This window comes from Gambusia affinis, linkage group LG24, assembly GCF_019740435.1.
Source record: "Gambusia affinis linkage group LG24, SWU_Gaff_1.0, whole genome shotgun sequence".
NCBI lineage: Eukaryota > Metazoa > Chordata > Actinopteri > Cyprinodontiformes > Poeciliidae > Gambusia > Gambusia affinis.
The window spans coordinates 3,124,502-3,146,894 of NC_057891.1; the positions used below are offsets into that span (position 1 = coordinate 3,124,502).

At 45.2% G+C, this 22,393-nt stretch overlaps 2 protein-coding genes across 3 annotated transcripts; both read left to right on the top strand.

Moving 5' to 3' along the window:
* Window positions 1-926: 926 nt before the first annotated feature.
* On the top strand, window positions 927-8,677 carry LOC122827486 (interphotoreceptor matrix proteoglycan 2-like). Its single transcript, XM_044110493.1, has 8 exons — window positions 927-999; window positions 1,341-1,505; window positions 2,409-2,575; window positions 2,651-2,679; window positions 2,773-2,805; window positions 3,897-3,946; window positions 5,435-8,553; window positions 8,645-8,677. The coding sequence occupies exons 1-8, from the start codon at window positions 927-929 to the stop codon at window positions 8,675-8,677; spliced, it is 3,669 nt and encodes a 1,222-aa protein (XP_043966428.1).
* A 378-nt stretch (window positions 8,678-9,055) lies between these two features.
* LOC122827029 (interphotoreceptor matrix proteoglycan 2-like) lies at window positions 9,056-22,190 on the top strand. Of its 2 annotated transcripts, none has more exons than XM_044109513.1 (15): window positions 9,056-10,764; window positions 10,853-11,014; window positions 12,144-12,202; window positions 12,380-12,400; window positions 13,293-13,525; window positions 13,754-13,812; window positions 13,902-14,133; window positions 14,220-16,423; window positions 16,506-16,725; window positions 17,907-18,117; window positions 18,545-18,733; window positions 18,811-19,024; window positions 19,320-19,399; window positions 19,712-19,770; window positions 20,695-22,190. In XM_044109513.1, exons 1-14 carry the CDS (start codon window positions 9,112-9,114, stop codon window positions 19,743-19,745), a joined length of 5,571 nt encoding a protein of 1,856 aa, XP_043965448.1. In that variant the 5' UTR covers window positions 9,056-9,111; the 3' UTR covers window positions 19,746-19,770; window positions 20,695-22,190. The 2 variants fall into 2 exon arrangements, with proteins under 2 accessions (XP_043965448.1, XP_043965449.1); XM_044109514.1 differs by having other exon boundaries at window positions 13,757-13,812; window positions 20,695-22,170.
* Window positions 22,191-22,393: the final 203 nt, after the last annotated feature.

The window sequence follows — 22,393 nt, forward strand, 5'->3', positions numbered from 1 at the left end:
TTCTGGTTCTGGTCCAACCCAGGTCTTTTGCCTGTTTGGACTGTCTAATCCACCTTGTTTTTCTGTTTCTGGAGTCCAGTTCTTGCCTGCCTTTGAGTTCTGTTCGGTTGTGGCCTTCTCAGGTCCTGGCCCGGTCCTGGTGGTGTTTTGGACCAGTCCAGAACCTTGTCCATGATGATGAATCGTCGTTCTGGGGATCAGGTGACGTGCTGCAAGAACCGGACCATTCTGTCTGAAGGGAGAAAGTTGTGTGGAGTTCTGGTCCGGTTTTGGTTCTCCTTTGTTCTGGTTGATCCGATCCATTGTGATGTAATCTCTCCGGTCTTTGTGTTGCTGTTTCTCCTTCCTTTAATCCCATTATCCAATAAAAGACGTCTGGTTGGGCTGGTTCTGGGGGGATTACAGTCTGGACGGGTCCGATTATAGAAAACTCACCGCTTTGTTTTAGATAGCAGGAATCGCTGTGACCTTTGACCTGCTTGGCATCACGTTTATCCATGTTGATGTCTGATTTCTGGTGTTTGGGGTCAAAGGTTAAAACTGAGTATTTTCATCTCTCATCAGCAGAATCCGTTTCTGCCTGAGTAAAGTTCCAGTTTGATTCATTCATAAAAGAAAACTGAAACATCTTTAATGTTCTGGAGCTGATGGGACTCCCTCTGGGCGGTTCCGACCCGTCGGGCCGGCTGCCTCTGACAGTCATCCACTCCAGCAGCTTAACAAATGGGATTAAAGTGGAGAGGAAGAAATCTCCCGCTGCAGCAGCAAAGTCCCATCTGCTCACCTGACAGCAAGAAGCTGCCGCCGTCGGCACGTCCTGCACGACCCGTCCGACCCATCCTGGTTCTGATTGTTCTGCCATGAGATCTGGAGGAGGAATGAGCATCTGGAGGTGAGGAGCAGTGGCGACCCAATTGGAGGAGAAAATGGCCCGGAGGAGCGTTGTTCTGTGGATGCTGGGGGCCGTGCTGCTGTCCGGGTTGCTGTGCACCGAGACGGGTGAGTGGAGGTTCTGGAGGTCCAACTGGACTCTTGTTGAATTTTCCTGCAGAATTTGACTGTTCTGAATCAAAGGTTCTGGTCGGTTAATGGTCAACAGAACCTTTAGAACCAAACATTCACTGTTTATTTGGACCTTTTACATGCTGGACCGTGCTGGTCCAACTCCGAGATGCATTCTGGGTTTTAATCAACAGAAAAATTTATTTGTTGTCATAAAGAGAAGAAACATCTTTGGTTCTGGTTGATCCGAAGCAGAGGAACCGTCCTGATCAGAACGTCTTCCTGTGGTTTTATTCTGGCGGTCTGGTCAATGTTTCCTGTTTTCCTGTCTCATCCAGATCCCAGTCGGGACCTGGCGGATTCGGACCCACTCTCCTTCAGAAAGCACTCGGTTCTGATCCGAAGGAAGAGGAGCTTGCTGTTTCCCAGCGGAGTGAAGCTCTGCTCCCAGGAGACGTTTGACCAGGTCGTCTCCAACCACCTCAACTTCTTCCACCTCAGAGGTACCGTCTGTTTCTCCTTCAGCTGCAGCTTACGGGCTTAAACAGAGAGCCTGAGGTCAGAGGTTGAAGGTCGCTCTGAGCAGATGCTCCACATAACCCTATTAAAGAGCTGGTTAACCTAGGAGTTCCCCCTAGGTTCTGGTCGGGTCCCCAGAAAGCTGGTCTCAGTGGGTCTCACAGGTCTCAACCACAACTGTCTTCATCTTGGAGGAAGAACTTCATCCTGATCTGTTAGAAAAGATCAATGAGAGTGCAACCAACTGGGAGGGTTCTGAAGGAGAACCAGGTGTTCTTCCCGTCCTGCTGTCCTTCAACCAAAGGGTTGAAGGACAGCTGAGGGTCATGGTTCAACTGGTTCCATGAAAAGCCTGGAGGTTTGCATGTGAAGAACCAGTAGCAGGTTTTTCAATTAGTTTGGATTGTTTGACAGAACAGAGAGAGAGAGAACTGCAGCTTTTGATCCAGTATGGCTGATATAAGGTCCAGAACGATCTGGATGGAGGTACCAGATCAGATTGTTGGGTCATGATGATCCTGCAGTAGACTCTGGTTATAAACGGTGGACAGAAGACGTCTCTGAGATGTCAGGAGTCCAACTGCAGCTGCCAGGTTGCCCAACATGAGCAGCTCAGCTCATGTTTGCCAATCTTTTCTCCAAATCTGCTCATTAAGGTCTAATCTTAGCTGTTAGTTTGCTGGTTTGAGTCCAGATCAGTCTGGCCAGTTGGATAAAGGGTCACCATGTTGTTTGTCTCAGAATCAGTGGCGTGGATTATGAGTCCAGAAAGACTCAGATTAGAGTCTTTAACCTTTGAGACATCAGAAACGTGTTGTTATCGTCCAGTACCAGCAGGGTGCGCCGTTGCTGGTTACCAAGCTAGTTACGAGAACGTTGTGCTTCAGTGTGCCAGGAGACCGTGTGGGAGGCCTTCAAGATCTTCTGGGACCGACTCCCGGACCGGGACGAGTACCAGGACTGGGTCAACCGCTGCATTGACGGATCAGTCACCATCAAGGACATCGGCAGCTTCTTCAGCCAATCAGAGGAGCATCAGAGCCTCATCAAGACCGTAAGCTATCTGACCTTTGACCTTCTGGATGTTCTGTACCATTAAATATGCTGATGATATGATGCTTTATTTCAGAGAGTCACCCTGGCTGCTGCCTTGAACAGGTCAGTAAACCTTCTGTCCCGGTTCTGGTGGATCTGTGAATTGTGATTGTGTTGTGTTTGTGTTGACCCGTGTTGTCTCCTCACCGGCTGCAGTGCGCCCGTCTCTTCAGGCCCTCCTCCATGCAGGTAGGCTCAACCAGAACCGGGCTGGAGTCATTCTGAACAGGACGGTCAGGCCAGATAAGAGAGACCCAAAACAAGCTTCAAACTAAACCACTGAATCTACAAACTACTAAAACATCTAGAGTCCAACATGACCTGGAGTTTATCTAAAACGGGTCTGATGTCCCAGTTCTGAGTCCTAACCAGGTTAGTCTGGTTTCACAAGAGGAATGAGAAAAAGTGTCTGCAACAGAACCGGCTGGTCCACTGCAGGTGTTGACCAGTAGATCTCAGGACAAACTGATTCCCAAATCAGCTGGAGGAATAAGGCAGTCTGCCAGATCTGGGACCAGCTCTGGATTCCTGGTAGTTTCCACTTTGGATCTCTCTCATATCTGAGGCTGTTTTCACACAAACCTGTTGGGAAAGCGTCTTTGCTTCAACATGAGAAAATACCTTTTAATCTGTAATCAGAGTTTCTGATGCTGCTCTAGTGAGCATTTCTACTTTTGACTTCATCTGAAGTCCAGTAAACATGTTGAAGGAACCTGGAGGAAAACCTGAAGTGTCTGTTTGTGTCTGAAGTTACTACAGTAAATATTTGGACATTAGGCTGAAACACAGCCTGAGTGTTTACATGGAAATATATTTTAAAATGCATCATTGATATAAACACTCGGCTTCTTTTAATACGGAGCAGAAACAGAAAAATTACAGATTAAAGGAGGATTTGAGGAAGTGTAATGACTCCAGCCCTGACCAGCTCAGCTTTGCTGCTTTGTCCGCTCATAAACCAGAGGACGCCGTGTCTGGAGGACAGACCTGGACTCACTGTGTGTGAGACGCTTTCTGCAGTCTGCTGTGCAAACATGGCTGCACTTAGAATCATTTAAAGGGGAATTCCAACTATTTTAATGACTTCCATAACGTGGCCAGCTATACCATAAACTGAGGTTTTAGTTTCTGATTCAGAAACAAGAAACAAAAAATAAACATGTTCTGGATTTGCTTCAAAGCAAAGTATCAGAAGATGTGAATTAGTTGACATCCCCTATGCAGATAGAATCTCCTCGTTTTACCTCTGGTTTATTTAAACATGTTTGTTTGTCCTGCAGGTCGGCACCGCCTGTACAGACTGACCCACCGGCTGTTTGGACTCTACCAGGTAGAAGCTGCTCTGCATCTCTTCCATTGTCATAAACCAGAACCTATAAAACCAGATGAACAGACTTTCCCTAAACCCGACCACCCAGCCAGACTTTCACTCAGCACTGATTGCTGTTAGGATGATGCAGAACTTGGGAACAAGTGCAGAACTTTGAACCATTGAGTCTTTATTTATTATCTTTGTTTACTTTTAGACATGAGATTCAACTACAATGGCGTGTTAGAAAAAAGGAGTAAATATCCACCAAAAACCCCAGAAATTTTCAGATTAATCTCAGATATTTTCTAGAAAAAACAAGAAAGTTCCTGTGATTCAAAGTATTTTCTTCTTTTTTTTCTTGATTATTTTAGATTAATCTTAAAGTTTGAGTTTTATGGCAGAAATTTACTCCTGGATCGTGTCACATCTATGGTGACACCCTGATGTATGAGACGTTTAGCTAGTCTGACAGAACCAAAACAACTGCAGTGGATAAACCACCACATTGTATTTTCTATGTTAAAAATAACCACAAACTACAACCATTGCTTCCTCTTTGTCGGCCATGTTAGTTTACTCTGAATCACTGAGAAATGAAATGTAAACATCAGTGAATGAAAGCAGTTTGTTGCTCCTTCTGTTTGTCTCGATGATAATATTTGCTGACTACTGGCCCTGAAGTAGACATGAGGATATTAACCAGAACTCATTTCCAAGCAGCTCCTGAACATGAGCCATAATCAGGCTGCAGTAACCTTCAAACCAAAGTTAAAGAGTTTCAGTAGAAATATGCTTCTCTACGGAGGCCCTGGAGAAACACGGGGATTAGTTACCTCCCCTGAAAGTTGGAGCAGAAGTTGCTCAGCATGAGGCCTGATGTTCAGCTCAGGTTGGAGTCAGGAGCTGCTGTGCCTCACCTTACACCCCAGTCGGTCTCTGTGAGGGGGGTTGATTCCCGTCACAGGCTCCGCTCTCAGAATAGACCTGTAAGCCTATTTACGGGCAGCAGCCTGGTCAATGGACGGAGACGGAGCTGGGGACATGCAGACTGGACTGATGCTATCAGGGTTAGTGCGACCACAGCTAGTAGAGGCAGCATCACCAGGCTGGCTGTGTTTCAGCCACACATTCACACCAGGAAATACCAGACCTGCTGTACAATAATGATTCAGAACCGTTTCACCAAACCCAACGTTCAGATGAACTTACCCGTTCAACCTTCTGGTTGTTTGAGAGCAACTTTTACTGTTGTCCAGGGAAGCTTAGTGAACAGAGAGTCTCATTAGCTTCATTCAATACACAAAGGCCAAACAGTGAACTTTAAAGCTTTATAAAGTCTAGAAAGTCCTTATTTTAAGGTTACTTCAGGTTTTATTTGAACCATTGATGAGATGTAACATATGAAATTGACTAAAGAACATGATAGCGCCCTCGACCTAGCAGCAGATATTTCTTTGCTCCTATGTTCTAACCTTCATATGAGCTTCCACTAATTCCTTTTCACAGGAGACAACAGTGTCATCTTTGGATCAGAAGCTATTACAGTCCGTCAGCAGGAGCTTTCTCCAGTCACCTCTTGGACTCCATCACTGTCTGCAACCGAAGCTCCGCTTAAAGAGGCTGCAGCGACTTCTCCTGAGGATTTAACCACTGACTCTGCTGCTGGCGCCATGCCAGAAGACTCTAATGATATCCAGGAAACTGTACCGATTATTACTTCACAGAGTCCGACTGAGGTCTTCAGAAATATTCTAAATATTGGAGTCACTTCAGAAGAGACTGTAGAGATGATCACGGATGTTTATCACCCGGTTACACACCAGCCTGTTGACCAGGTGGGTCAGGAGATCTGGACTGATGTCGACAGAGCAGAAGAAGAACAGCTTCTTGAAATTACTACTGAAGAGTTGAACAGTGTGTCTGTAATAATACCAGAGGATGAGCAACCATCAACACAGCTGGTTGCTCATGAAATCCTCACAGGACCTGTGGTTGTGGTTCTTCCAAAGCCCACCACGCCCCCTACTGTAGAAGCCTTCACTCCTATTGTCACTCATGTTGTGGTTGAAGACACAACTGGAACAACTGCTAGGAGTTTAGTTAGCCCCATCCAGGAGGAAATCCTGGATAACGCTTTAAATCCCATCCCTGGTGTTACTTTGACTGAGACACCTAGAGAGGCTGTACAGGAATCCATTGTTGAAACTGCAGTTGTTGTGCCTGAAACTGATGTTTCTTCTGGTTCTGAAGGTGAGGTGGAAACACCACAGGTAGATGATCCATCAGAGGCAGCAGTAGATGTTAGTCAAGAAGAGATCAACAAAGAGACGACACCAACTGTGTTTCTCGTGGTAGAGTCTGAAGACGAGATGGAAATCAATGAGATTCCAGAACAAGAATCAGACATAGCCATTACCTCTCAGGCCTCCATCCCAATGACTACCAGCAAGATGGATGAAGTAAAACAAACTGCTGAGATGACAATCAAACCTCTACTTATTGTAGAAGGAGAAACTTTTCAAGAAATCCTAACAATACGGACAATGACACCTGAGGAAACTACCAAAGAAACTGCTCTCGTTTCAACATCAACGCCAGAGCATGTGATAGAGGTGGAAACAAAACAGGAAAGGACTGTTATACTTACAGAAGATAATATGGTGGAAGGAGAAACAGAGGCTGGTGCTAAAAAAGAAAGTTTTCAGACAGAAGAAACCACTATCAAGGGAACAGATTCATCAGAAGAACAGCCAGACAAGAAGTTCATTGAAGAGGAACCAGTAACGGAAGCTACAGGAGGTTCTGTTGAACCTAAAACATCTGCAGAACCCAAAGAACAAGGCGGACATGACATTATAGAAGAACCAGCACCCAAAGAAGAAACTGCACATGAGCCAGAACCTGCAGGAGAACCTCCAGGAACTGTTTCAAGGGAACCAGAAATGGTAGAAAAAACAGCAGACGATGAAACAGAACCAGGAGATGACACAGAACCTGCAGAAGACAGGATGGTTGAGAGACCGGCACATGACCTGTCACTCAAGTTAGAAACTCTTGAGAGAGCAGAACCTGCAACAGAGTTGACTTTCACAGGAGAAATTACAGAACTACCCTCAGAACCAACAGAGCAGAAAGTAGTCAAAGAACAAAGAACAGACCTTACTGGAGATCCAGTACCAGAACCAGAGGCCACAGGTGGACCAGTCCAAGAAATAAGTTCCACGTTAGGGACAAAGCAAAAAGCAGAACTGACCACAAAACCACCAGGAGAGACAGAGCCAACTCCAGAAATGGAAATCACAGAAAGAGTGGAAGCAAAAGGAACAGAACACACAGTAGAACCAACACCAGATATGGTCATAGAACCAATAAAGGAAGCGGAAGAAAAAACAGAAGCTGCTGGAGATCTAGAAAAGGAATCTGAAGGAATAAGTCCCTCTGAAGAATCAACTCAAAAGCCAGAACCAACCACTAAGCCACAAGAACCCAAACTTGAAATTGCTGAAGAAACTGTAACCATAGAAAAAACAGTTAAACCAAAATCCCCTGAACCATCACAGGTTCCAGAATTTACCATGGAGCATCCACGAGAAATAGATTCCATCATCAATCAAGACAAAGAAGAAGACTCTACAAGACAATTGGCAGAAGAGGATCCAGATGTAAAACTGAAACAAGAACCAGTGCAAGAACCTGAGTCAACACAGAAACCAGGCCAAGAACCCAAACAAATTAAAGAATCAGCGCAAGAAAGAGAACCAACCATTGATCCCACAGAAGAATCAATCAAAGATGAAAGACCTCAACCTACAAGAGATCCAGAAAAGACAACAGACTCCTCCACAGAGACAGCAAAAGGAGCAGAACCCACCAAAAAACCCGCTCCAGAAGCAGAGGCTGTGGAAGAACCATCCAGAGCCTATGAGAAACCAACACAAGGTTCTTTACCCACAGAAAAATCAGCTCAAGAGGTTGATCTCATTAAAGAAACAACACATGAAGCCAAATTAACCATTATCCCAACTCAAGATATGGACCACACAGAGGAACCAACTAAAACAGAACCTACAAGAGAACCAGGCCCCAAAGTAGAAACTGCTGAAGAACTTCTACACAAAACAAACCTTGAACAAGGAGTCAAAGAAACTCCAGAAACCACTGAACAGCCAGCATTAGTGCCAGAACCACCTGATTTTAAAGATACCTCCGAAGAGGCAGTAAAAGTACCACCAGCAAAACCTACTGGAGAATCAACTAAAGAATCAGAACCAGGTGAAGATCCAAAACCAGGAGAGGAAGTCCCCAGGGAATCTGTACCAGAAACAGAAGTCCCCAAAGAGACTGAGACAATAGCAGAACCAACAAGACAACCAGGGCCAGGTGAACCTGTAGGAGAACCTTCTGGTAAAACGGAACCTACAGAAGGACTTGAAGAGACTGAACCTCATTTAAGACCTGATGAAGATAAAGCTGGTGTTCTTACAACATCTTCAGATGCAGCAGGGGAACCGTTTAATGTTGGAGACGACAGAACCTCAGAGACGTCAGATAAAGTAGCCGACGGAACAACAGATGTTCCAGAGGAGTTGTTAGTACCACAGGCCCCTGAAAGAGAAGTGACCCCTGTAAATATCGAAGATGATTCAAAAGAGTTACCTGTGACTGAGTTGGAGGGAACTATTGGACAAGACTTAATAGCTCCACATGGTTCTGAAGGTGAAACCATCAAAGAAACTACTTCCCATGTGATTGAACCTACAATTGAAGTGACTGAAAATGTTCTTGAAGCAGAAGAACTCAGTGAAACATCTCCAGAAGTTGGTACCAAAGCCCCTCTAGTGATATTATCAGAAGAAGGGTCCATCAAGCTTCCTTCTGAGGAAACAACCGAGACTGTCATCCCTGAGGAAACAACCAAGACCGTCATCCCTGAAAAAACGACTGAGACTGTCGTCCCTGAAGAAATGGTGGATGCTGTCATTACTGAGGAAACAACAAAGACTGTTGTCTCTGAAGAAATGGTGGAGGATGTCATCCCTGAAGAAACAACAAAGACTGTCATCCCTGAGGAAACAACCAAAACTACCATCCCTGAGGAAACAACCAAGACAGTTGTCCCTGAAAAAACAACGGACACTTTCATCCCTGAAGAATTGGTGGAGACTGTCGTCCCTGAGGAAACAATGGAAACTGTTGTCTCTGAAGAATTGGTGGAAACTGTCGTCCGTGAGGAAACAACCAAGACTGTCGTCCCTGAAGAATTGGTGGAGACCGTCATCCCTGAAGAAACAACCAAGACTGTCGTCCCTAAAGAATCGGTGACGACTGTCGTCCCTGAAGAAACAACCAAGACTGTAATACCTGAAGAAACAACCAAGACTGTCGTCCCTAAAGAATCGGTGACGGCTGTCGTCCCTGAAGAAACAACCAAGACTGTCGTGCCTGAAGAATCGGTGACGGCTGTCGTCCCTGAAGAAACAACCAAGACTGTCGTGTCTGAAGAATCGGTGACGGCTGTCGTCCCTGAAGAAACAACCAAGACTGTCATCCCTGAAGAAACAACCAAGACTGTCATCCCTGAGGAAACAACCAAGACTGTCGTCCCTGAAGAAACAACCAAGACTGTTGTCCCTGAAGAAACAACCAAGACTGTCATCCCTGAAGAATCGGTGACAGCTGTCGTCCCTGAAGAAACAACCAAGACTGTCATCCCTGAAGAAACAACCAAGACTGTCGTCCCTGAAGAAACAACCAAGACTGACGTCCCTGAAGAATCGGTGACGGCTGTCGTCCCTGAAGAAACAACCAAGACTGTCATCCCTGAAGAATCGGTGACAGCTGTCGTCCCTGAAGAAACAACCAAGACTGTCGTCCCTGAAGAAACAACCAAGACTGTCATCCCTGAAGAAACAACCAAGACTGTCGTCCCTGAAGAAACAACCAAGACTGTCATCCCTGAAGAAACAACCAAGACTGTCGTCCCTGAAGAAACAACCAAGACTGTCATCCCTGAAGAAACAACCAAGACTGTCATCCCTGAAGAAACAACCAAGACTGTCATCCCTGAAGAAACAACCAAGACTGTCGTCCCTGAGGAAACAACCAAGACTGTCGTCCCTGAAGAAACAACCAAGACTGTCGTCCCTGTGGAAACAACCAAGACTGTCGTCCCTGAGGAAACAACCAAGACTGTCGTCTCTGAAGAAACAACCAAGACTGTCATCCCTGAAGAAACAACCAAGACTGTCGTCCCTGAGGAAACAACCAAGACTGTCGTCCCTGAAGAAACAACCAAGACTATCGTCCCTGAAGAAACAACCAAGACTGTCGTCCCTGAGGAAACAACCGAAACTGTCGTCCCTGAAGAAACAACCAAGACTGTCGTCCCTGAGGAAACAACCAAGACTGTCGTCCCTGAGGAAACAACCGAGACTGTCGTCCCTGTGGAAACAACCAAGACTGTCGTCCCTGAGGAAACAACCAAGACTGTCGTCCCTGAGGAAACAACCGAGACTGTCGTCCCTGAGGAAACAACCGAGACTGTCGTCCCTGAGAAACGTCCCTCTGAGGATAAGGTTTTAGCAAGAGAGAATGGTACCCTAATGGTTCTCCCACCAGCTAATGAAGCTCCAGGTGTAGCAGAGGAAACTACACCAGGAACATCAACAGTGGGACCTACCGAGGAGACAACCACTCAGTCCACAACACGCTCTCCTAAGTATGTAGTGGAAACCAACAATGGAAACTTTCCGGATGTACCAGTCCGACCCTACGTAGAACAAGACATCTTTTTGGGGAACAATGACTTTGTGGAGGAGGAAGAGGATGATAACTCGGTAAGCATATGTAGAATATTTCACAATGATTGGTTAAAGTGTTGACTCCATCATCGGATCATCTTCTGGTTATATTTTGTGTTTTCAGATTGGTAATGAGATAGACGGCACACTGCTGCGACCCCCACGACCCCTGAAGGAGTTTGTGGTGGAGCAGCGGATCAAACTGAAGGGAGAAACCTTCAGCAACGCTCTGAGAGACACCAGCAGCTTGCAGTACCAGCAGCTGGCCAAGCAGTTCAAACGCAGGGTGAGCATCTGTGCAATCTGTACCAGAGGTGTACTTAATGGTCAAAGGTCAATGAATCCACTGAGAGCAAATTTTGCATGTCTTTTTCAGAAAGGTGTTTCTGAGCAGCAGTCGCCCTCAATTTCTGTTTTCTCCTCATGGTTTCATCAGAACCAACTGAAATTGATTCTGTGTTGTTACCATCTTCTTGTTTTGACTCTTTCTCCCTCTCTGACGTCCACAACACTCACTCAGAACCAAACTGACTTGCTTGTGGTTTCTTCCAAACTGCCGACTCAGGACTTTGGCTCCGGTTTAAAGGCCTCGCCTGATTTTCACGCTTTAAGTATCTTTATGCATTGCAGCTCCGCTTGCTGCGGCTGCCAGAGAGCAGCTATACGAGCCGCGCAGGCTGCGGAGGACATACAGTATACGAGCAGTGACTCACCTCGAGCCGGTGGAAAAAGCAGCGCTGCCAGGAAAGCAGAGCAGAGCGCCGGTGTGTTCCCGCTCCACTGGGAGGTTTATGGGCCTCGCTCCATGTCAGTGACGCGGGAAAGCAGTTTATGGTTTGAATGTCATGGTCAGGATCTTTAATGAGGAAATATGAAGTGGATAACTGCACTAATAGAATCAGCAGAAGAAGAAAAGGGCAGCCACAGGCCACTTTACTCTGAATTAAAGGTCTGAGCTGCACATTACCTCATTAAAAACTTAAGTGTTGGTCTTTATTGTCTTTATTAGGAAGACCTTTAGCTTTCCTTCCTTCACTCAGACTCTTCTGTTGTGGCTCTTTAAAAGATCCCAAACAGTCCAGATGTGCTGAGACAAACATCCTGGAAGGGAATGAGAAAAACTGACTTCATTTCCTGGTTCCTGAACATGTTTCACCTTCCCTCCTCTAAGACTTCTTCGGTTTGAGTTTGAAACTGACTTTTTCAGTTTCAAACTCAAACTGACTTCTTCAGTTCAAATGATGACCTTTGAACTATGACATACTAATGATTCAGTCACAAAAAGCTTTAAAATGAACCAGGAACTGATGAACATGTAAGTGACCTTTACAGATGGTCTCCTCTGGAGTAATGGACTGGCTCTGGTTGTTCTGGTCCGAACTGCAGCAGGATTTAACTTCTGTTTCCTCTGACAGGTTGAAGACGCCTTCAACAGGCTGCCAGGCTTCAAAAGCCTTGACATAATTGAATTCAGGTACACTTTAATTGACTTAGATTACAGCTGACCTTAGGAACCGTCATTTATAGGTAGTAAACTTTGGATTTAAAACCAAGCAGGACAAAAAGCTCAGTTTCTCTGTCATTTTTGATGATTTGTTCACATTTTTCCTGGTTTCTGTCGGCTCATTTCTGCTTCGGTTTGTGTTTTCAGGCCTCAGAAGGACCTGCAGCGGTAAGTTTGTCCTCATTCTGTCTTGGCCTTCCAAACATTGCTTCATTAGGGCTCTGTGCAGCTGGGCTAATCCATAACCTGTAACCCTGCTGCCTCTGAAGGCGTCACTCCTCTCCACAACTTCTGCTGCTCTGGGACTTGTGTTTTCACTTCTCCTGAAGGATTAGCTGGCGTCTCCCCTGACGTCTTGTCAGGCTTTATGGGTGAATTAACCCCTTGCCCCTTTCTGGCAGGAACATTGATTAATGCCCCTCCAGCTGGCTGTGGAGGTGTAAACCTGCTGCAAAGGAGCTTCAGGCTGATGGGAAACTAAACTCTAGAAAAGCCTCAATAACCTAAGATAAAGTAAGATTTAACAAGTCTGATCCACTGGAGTTCACAGCAAGTTGATTCTGTTGGTCATAAATGGGCGTCATCTGAAGGCAGGCTTGGTGGTCTGGACCAGAACTTTACTCACCTGTTGCTCTGAACAACAGGTCTGCCGCTCCGCTTTCTTCTTAAAGTCCTTATCGATCGTCAATCAGGTCTTAAGTGGGATAAGACGCTCGGCGGCCACCTGCAGCCGTTACAGGATTACCTTAAAGCTTTATGACCAACTCTACTCTCACTGCTCCTTCAGACCGCCCCAGTCTCCACAGACCATCCACCAGGTCACCAGGTTCAGGCGTTCCTCAGCAGGAACTAACAAACAAGACAAACTGGTGGAAAGATGAATGGAAATGTAATAATCTTCCACTGAAGCTAATCAGATAACAAACACACATACAGAGCAACTTTTGGACCAATTTACTGTGTAAAAATAATTAGCTTCTTCAGATGTTGTTGTGTTGTTTCCTTGATGAGTGGATGGTGTTTGGACCTGAATGCTGTTCATGTGTTCTGGTCCCATCAGGGGTCTGGTGGTGCAGGTCCACTACGCCATCACTCTGGACCTGGAGGTGGACAGCGGTGGGGTCTCCACTGACACTCTGGACTTCATCACTCTGCAGAATAATCAGGTGGAGCGGAGCTACGTTGGATCTGCTGAACAGCCCACCGTCATCTACACAATCACTGATTTCCGTAACTACATCACCGAAGCTCTGCACAAAGATAACGTCCAGGTCAACAGCAGCCTGGACCATGGTACCTTTGCTTGTTGGGTCTTTAGAAACTAGTGATCAGGCCCAAAATCTGACAAAATCGAATGTTTATTTCTGGCTTCATAATTGATGACTTATGTTTTCATGGTGTAAAGCACTTTGAACTGTCGCCTTGTTGATGAAATGTGCTGTAAAATCAATCTTAGCTTGACTTTAGTGAACATATTAAAGAAATATTTACTCCTTTACAGAAGTGTTTTTGTATTTGAAGCAGAAAACGTTCCTCCTGTGAAACCTACAAGTGAACCGGATGAAGCTTACAACAACATGGTGAGCTGAACATGTTGAGACCAATTCTGTTTTCTAAACTCTGACAGATTTAAATGAGTGGAGTCTGAACGATGGCTCCTTGTTTTCAGGATAACGTTCTGGCTGCAGAGAAACCTCCTGATGCGCCGATCCATGAGCCAGACACCAGTGAGGTTTTCCTGAAGAAGGAGGACTTCCTGTTTGACACCAGGGACCAGTGGAAAGGTCCACTCAGTGAGGAAGTGAGTGAAAACGACGTCTTCTTATTCGATGAAAGTACAACAGCTCCACAGACCGTTAAAGTCCAAAAGACTGTTGACCTGGAGCCAATAACTAAAGACGGTAAGAAACATCCCAGTCTGTAAAACCTCCGTTGTTTTCCTCGATCAGACCAGTCCAGTCAGTTAATGGGTTCATTTGCTTCACAGACAGTGGAAACATTGAAGGTGAGGGATTCCTTCTCACTACGTCTCCAGGCGCCGTGGATGATCACCAGACGGTTGTTCCTGAAGGTTCAGCGGTCACTTCACCTCCAAAACCCTCTGAGGCCACGTTTGATCATGGATCTGGATCTGGTTTCTCTGGAGATGATCAGGATTCTTCTCTCTGGTCTTGGGAGGCTTCAGAAACACCTGACATCACTTATGACCGGGGGGTCGACACCCAGGAAGTCCTTCCACCTCCTGACCTGGAGCTGGACACGGAGGATGATGTGGAACCAGCTGATGTTTTACTGGTGACAACCCCCACGTCTGATGACTCTCGCACCCAGAAACCTCTGGTTGGTGTCTTTGTGACGCCACTGAGCACAGACACACCAGACTTCACCACACCTCAAGTTCTTCTAACTTCAACTGAGGCAGCCGTGACTCTGGACCTTTCTGTTCAAACAGTGGAAGCATCTGGTTTCCATGACAACTATTCTCTGATTGAGCCTCAGACCCGAACAGTTCCTGTTACATCTTCTAAAACCTGGACTCCAACTGAAAACATGGAGGAAGAGATGCTGGGGGTCACTGTCTCAGAAATCCTAAAGATGGAAAGTGAAGAAGCCCAGACTGAAGCTCCTCTCACTCTGGACCTACCTACATTTGTTGAAGTGCAGGGGGTCACATTTGGTGAACCCAGCGGTGAAACAGCCGCCGGTGGTCCAGAACAGCCTCAGATCCTGGCTGAGAAATCTGAGCTGCCGCTCCCAGAAACCAGAGAACCCAGTGAGGTTGAGATTTTGGAGGAGCAGCATTTAGGAACCACTCACTCCACCACCACAGCACCTTCAACTGAAGGCCTGGACCAGGACCTGGCTGTGGATGAAGTCATTGTTGTCACTACAACCACAGCAACTCCAGTCCCAACTTCACCCCCAGCCTTGGAGCACAGCATTGCGCTCTCCCCTGAGAAGGAGTCGCCTTTCACTCGAGTCTCTGATTCAGTGCCAGAAGATGAGGATCTCTTTCACCATGAGCATCACGACGAGGTCACTGATGTTTCCACAAGCTCCGGTTCTTCAGACGATTTTCAGTCGACACCAGCAGAAAAGACTCCAACTGATCCTGGACAGGGATTCCTGGGTGCTTCAGAGCAACACATAGAGACAACCAAACCTTCAGGAGAGGAAGCAGCACTTCCTACAAATGAACCTTCAGAGGAAATTGTAAAACCTTTGGATGAGGAAGAATGGCCTTTTAAACATGAAGAACCTCCAAAACACAAAGCTGACCCTCTGGACGATGCCGTAGTCAAACCTCATGGAGTTGAAAGCAAAGTCGAATCCTCAGAAACTGAAACTGTGACAGTGAAGAGTGAAGCTTCTGGTGGAGACAAGCAAACTCCTCTGGCAGAACAACCCAGTTCTCCCATTTCTCCCAGCGTCTTCTCCCAGGGAGCTGGAGAAGATCCTGACTCTCCAAAAGGAGAAAGTGTGGAAGTGCAACCTTCAGGAAAGGAACTGGAAACCTTTAGACCTGAAGAAGAGTCTTTAGGAGGCAAATTTCAACCTGCTGAAGAACAAAAAGAACCTTTTGGGGGAGAGGTAGAATCTTTAGGGGAACCTGAACCATCAGAAATAAAAGTAGAACCTTCTGGAGAAGTAGAAGTAACTCCAGAGGTGAAAATTCAACCTTCTGGAAAAGGAGCCGAGTCTCCAGTTGTGCATGTGGAGCCTTCTGATGGACATTCTGAAGAAGTGCAAGTCTCACCTTCCAGAGAAGTAAAGAAAGAAGAGGAAGGAGAACATTTTGGAAAGGAAGTGGCTCCTTCACATGGGAAAGTGGAACCAGAACCTTCCAGAGAAATAGTCACTGCTCTCCTTCCAACACCATCTTCCTCACAGCCCAACGTTAACGACAGCTCTTCTGTCATCAACCTGGACTATGACTTCTCTGACATGCCGAGTATCGATGTGAGCATCGACCTGGTCCAGTACGGCTCTGGGGAAGCTGATGGTGAAAGCAGTGGCTTCTCCAGTGAAGCTCGGGGTTCAGACCTTGAAGCTTTTCCTTTGCCAGGCCGGCCGGGCAGAGCTCTGACCGTGTTCTTCAGCTTGAGGGTCACCAACATGGCTTTCTCCAGGAATCTCTTCAACAAAAGCTCCTCGGAGTACAAATCTCTAGAACAGCAGTTCACACAGCTGGTGAGGGTCTCAAAGAACCAGATTCCATTAAATAGATTCCCATTAAGGACACTCTGGTAACCTTTCTGTCTTTTCTTTACAGCTGGTCCCATACCTCCAGTCCAATCTGAACAACTTCCAGAACCTGGAGATCCTGAACTTCAGAAACGGCAGCATTGTTGTAAACAGCAGAATGCGTTTTGGCAAACCGGTTCCCAAAGAGGTCACCAACATCATCTACCTGATTCTGGAGGACTTTGCCAACACGGCCTACCACACCATGAACCTGGCCATCGACAAGTACTCACTGGATGTTGAATCAGGTAAGACCGAACCCGACCCAACCAAACCAAACCAAACCAAACCAAACCAAACCAAACCGGAGGAGTAAATCTGTTTGAGTCCAGAGGAACAACAGGGGTCTGGTTTCCCTTTCAGCTAAACTCATTATAAAATGAGGAACAGTGAGACTAGTGGAGTAGAAAACCTTTGGCTCTTCTTACGCCTGGTTGTTTGTGCAGCGCTGTAGCATTTCAGTTGCCCTTTCACCTCTTAGGATCTGATCTAATACCTCAGATTATCTGTCTGGGAGGAACGTGAGCAGTGGCACCGACTGCAGCATCAACATCATGTTTGTTTGTCTCCATCTGCCTGAACACAAGGTGTTTTTCTCCTCTGTCAGTCTTTAAAAGGTAATTACTGGGTGGTAGAAGTTGTTTACCGGTTTTAATCCGTATAATGTCCTTTTATTGTAAACATGTTGGAACAAACATTTATTTCACTACAAACATGACTTCTCCAGACCACTGGGTTTACTGGATGCTTTTGAAATTTGATTTGTTATGTCAGAACCAGAAAACTCTACAGAAACCAGTTTAGTCTGGAAGGTCACTGGATGGATCTTTGAACAAATTAACTCCTAATATCAGAGTTTAGGAGATCTTAGGCCACCCAGTGCTGGTTTTAATAACGAGCCCCTGCTGGGTTTTGGTCAGAGTTTACCACCCCTGATGGGAGAAGAGTAAATAACTCATTGTTTCTGCGTTGCGACTGGACTTTAATCTGTCTGAGCCATTGTTAGGAGCTCTTCACTGACTAATCAAGCTAAGCTACAACAGTGACTCACTGGGGTCTGAACTCTGGATAATCAGTTTACTCCTCTCATCTTCGCTGCAGACACGTTTTCCATTGCACAAGCACAAACTAAACCTGCCAGGTCACTTAGAGGCTGCAGGGCTCGCCGGGGTCACTCCATAAGCACCCAACAACGTCTATGATTGCACTTCAGCATCATTAAACAGAGGGAATCCACATTGACGTTACCTTGGAAACATCAACTCTGACTTAAAGATTCAAACCTTGTAGACCAGTTCAAGGTCCCTGGAAATGTTGGTTCAGAAAGAAACAAAGTTGTCTAAGAATCTGGAGTGACTTTGTGATGAACCATAGTTTTTGTTTTAATCTGGTCCATCGGCTCTGAGGCGTTTTCCTCTCTCCCTGGCAGGTGACCGGGCCGATCCCTGCAAGTTCCAGGCCTGTAACGAGTTTTCCAAGTGCATGGTGAACCAGTGGACTGGAGAGGCAGAGTGTGTGTGTGATCCTGGATATATGAGCATCGATGGCCTGCCGTGTCAGAGCGTCTGTGACGCTCAGCACAACTTCTGCCTCAACGACGGCAAATGTGACATCATTCCTGGCAAGGGCGCCATCTGCAGGTAGGGGAGACCGAAGGATTGTTTAATACACTGTAAAAAATGAATTAACCCTCACTGTGCTCCTGTTAGCCAACATCTGGTTGAGGTTTTGTTACATTTTCAACATTTTATTGAATTCTGAATTATATTTATAATTTAAACACAATTATTTGTCCTCTTCTGCTTAGTATGTTATGATAATTACTGTAATTGTAATTTGACTGAAATAGGATAAAACTGAGTTTAGCATCTCTACTCAACTGTTAAATAAAATATCACATCATCTGCATACCGGTGAATATTTGCATTAAAGTATTAATATTGAATGTAAAATTAAAGATTGTATCATCTGCATATTAGTGAATATTTTGCATTAAACAGTGTGAGCAGAGCTTTATGAGGGCATTCTGCAGATTGGATCAGGTTGACCCTCAGTTGGTTGCTGCAGGTGTCGTGTTGGGGAGAACTGGTGGTACCGCGGTGAGCACTGTGAGGAGTACGTCTCTGAGCCGCTGGTGGTCGGCATCGCCATCGCCTCGGTGGTCGGCTTCCTCTTGGTGGCTGGAGGAATCATCTTCTTCCTGGCCAGAATGCTCAGAGAGCAGTATGATGGTGAAGACACAGAGGATCCGCTCAGGTTGGCTGAATCTTTGAGTTTTAGGAGCGAATTTAGTTTAACGGAAAAATAAAACATTTTATCTTGTGACGTTTTAGACGGCATGAAAGCGTTCCGACTTTGGAGCGAGCCACCAAGTTCAACCCGATGTTTGAGAGCGACCCGGTCTCTGCTCAGTACTACCGGCGCTACGATGACAGCCTGCCCCAGTACCACCAGTGCTGCGACTCGACGCTGAACCAGTGCTGCTCTAAAGAACTGACCAGTGAAGAAATTCAGAACATCTGCCAGAACACGGCTCTCTCCAATGAGGTGAGGTGGTTGTCTTTTTGGATCTCTGTTGTACCTGCAGCTAGTTGTGTTAGCGGCTCAGAGCTCCTGATCACTAGGCGACTTTCTCCTCTGAGCTCTGGCTTCACCGTCTTACTTCATTCCGGTGATCTGGACTCTTCAGGCTGAGCTGACATCATGTTGTGGTTTTTTTTGGCTCAGACGTTTTCAGCTCAGCGGGATGTTTGTACTACCTAGACAAGTATTTTTACTTCTCCTCCTACTGCGCTCTTACATAAACTTGATCTCCATGCGTTGACCTCTGACCTCTCCGCAGGAGATCCAGGAGCGTCTCAGAATAATCGAGTTGTGCTCCAGGGATCAGCGCTTTGCAGACTTTGTTCGGCAAACGCAAGTGTGAGTGCTCTTACTTTTTCTTTATCCGTTTATTTAACGCTGACCTGAAACTACTTCTCAAATATTTACCATGTTGGTTTGAATCTTTAAGTTGCTAAATCCTCAAATATTCATAATTTCTTGTATGAAATCAAAACAGTAGAAATCTGAAGACCAACCAAGCTGCACTTCTGTTTCTTTAAGGCTTAAGCTTAAAAAGAGCAGGAGGGTCTGGAGATGCTCATCAAGAGCTGAACAGAAAAGTTATTGTTCACCTCACAGCTCTATTCACGTTCAGCCTGAAAACAAACTAACTTGTTCTTCCTGGCACAGATTCCTGGAGAGGAGAGGAAGCTCCACAACGTAGCGTCCTGACAACCGCAGACCTCCAGGTACAATCAGACCTCCTGCTGCTCAAACACATCACTGTTTCTGACCAGGATTCATTCATTATGCACTACACTACCCAGAAGCCTCAGCAGACCCTAACTATGCTCAGCTTTAACCTCTTAGTGATCATGAATGAGCTCCTGTAGTCATCTGATGCACTAGTAGCTAGCAGAGCTAACTTTTAGCTTAGCACTTTGAAAATATCCTAGCTTCCTCTAAGTTAATTAATCTTTTGTAAAGTTTTAGTTGAAAATGTTGGACATGTGTTGACATCTTAGTTATCAACTAATTATAATTCTTTACTTTCTGAAATGTTTGTATTCATGCTCTTATTTTGAAATCTGTTTCTGCAGCAGTTTTGTCATGTTCTCTTTTTTTCCCCCAGTAACTTTATTTCAAACAGGAATCAAACAGGAACAAAATAAACAGTGGATCATATGTAAACATAAACAAAACATGTAAAGGGAGAACATGTTGGTAATAATGTCACGGTGCTGATTGGTTCTAATCTTCAGAAGATAGAAATTGAATTGATGTTAGCGCTTTAGCATTAGCTACTGCTAAGTGCTGCTAAATGGTGTAGTACTTTAGCATTATCGTTATGGTTCTGGCTTTAGGGTTTTTCAGGTATTGGTGTCTTTTGATTTATTATTTTTTATTAAAACAAAGTGTTGTGTGCCACTTTAAACCACACCCGCCATGTTTTCACTCACCACACCTGTAAAAACAGATGAATTAAGATGATCGTCTCATATAACAGCTAGAAGATGAGATGTAGCATATTTGGGGGCTCGTCCAGGATCCTTTTGCCATCTGCTGTCACTGAGCTTGAGTTTTCATTCCTGTAGAGGTGGAAATGATTAACAGGGAACATTAAGGCTTGGGAACCACTGCTTGAGGTTTTAACCCCAGTCATTTCTCCACAGAAACCAGCCTGCATCTTTAAATGGAGGAGGAAGACCAATTTGTCATGATGCTGCTGTTCGCTGAGCTGAAGGTGACCAGATCCTGACAGATGTTGGAGTTTATTTTTTTTGTCCTGAAGTGAACTTGATTTTTGATTCCGTTCTGTGTTTTTGTATCTTGACGTCTTGTTTTGAAGGAACACTTTGATTTCTGATCTTTGCTCGCTGGACATTACCTCTGTCTTACACATTCTGCCAGACTTCCTCTCCAGCTTGGATCGAAGGGTTTCTGGTTGCATCCTGACCTCCTGGTCTCCACCCGAGCTAGTCTTTGGTGTAATCCTGGACGCCGGTGACCGGCAGTGTTTCTCCCTCTGGTGCCTTCACTGTTCTGTTAGCTCTTCTGGGATGTGATGCAAACAGATCTCTCGATCAAAAGCAACTTTTACATAAATCCACAACACCAAACATCATCAACCTCCTGCTTTTTCTACTGCTTTCTCATCACTAATGTTTACATTTCTGTAGTAGAGGTAGAGCTTAACTCTGACTGCATGAAATGATGAATATGTCTAGTTTGTGTTTTCTAAAACTTTAGCTGCTTCTCATTAGAGCGATGAAGCCCCAATCTTTCCCTTCAGTTTCATTAATGTGTTTATTTAGTGGATCTGAAGCATCTGGATCTTATAGAACAAACGCTTTGGACAAGAGACAATTTTTAGTTCTTCAGAGATGCTCTGGTACCTCATTACTGAGCAAACAAAGCAACAACACAACAAAATGGGTCGAATCCAGCTGAGGCTGCTTTAATGTCAGCCTCTTGGAAAAGGTGCTAACCACTTTATGTCATCGCTAAATGTTCAAGTTATTCACCAGAACTGACAAAATGTTGTGACCCAGCAGAAAAAATAATAATTAGTTGTTTCAGTGAGACTCTCTGGTACTTTCTGCTTTCAACAGTGACAGCTTCAGGGTTTCTCAAGCTGTCATGATCTGGTTCTGGTATTTTCTTGATCCGGTTCTGAAGATCAGCTGGCTTTATTTCTTTCTTTCTGAATCCTGACTACCAGCTGCGTTGTTTCACATTTATTTATGTTTTCTGCTCAATGAACTTCCTACCATGCTGTTTGTTCTATGATGAAATATTTTCTTATCTTGAGAAAATGTTTTACTTCATCTGCAGAACGTCGTGTCCAATTTCTGAAAATACAGACCTGAACGTTGAAGCAGCTTAACAGCTAACTTGTTTTTAGATGTGCAAATAGAGACCATGAACAAGTTTTATCGTAATTTTCCTCCTAAATGTTTATCCTGATGTTTTAAAAATCCGTCTCTTTAACTTCCTCCGGTTCCTCAGACGGTTTTAACGTTTGAACGTTGACGTTCTCGGCCCTCATGTCTGTCGCTGTGGTTTGTATCGTGTGTTTTTATCTCGGTTTGTCTGATTTTTAGTCTGAAGCTGTAACGTAAGCGTGGGAGGTGGCGCACTTTTTAAAATAAAATGCTGACATTTTTTTACACACCCGTCCTCAGACGTTGCATGTTTGTTAAAGAGGAAAAACTCTGAAGGGTTCGCAAACACTCTGCTGTCAGAGCGGACATGTTGGCCATCACCATGACAACCTGATGACATCACAGGTAAACAATAAACAATAAGAACATTGATCTGACTGGTTAATCCTCTCAGATATGTTTCAACAATATGTAAAAAATAATTTCT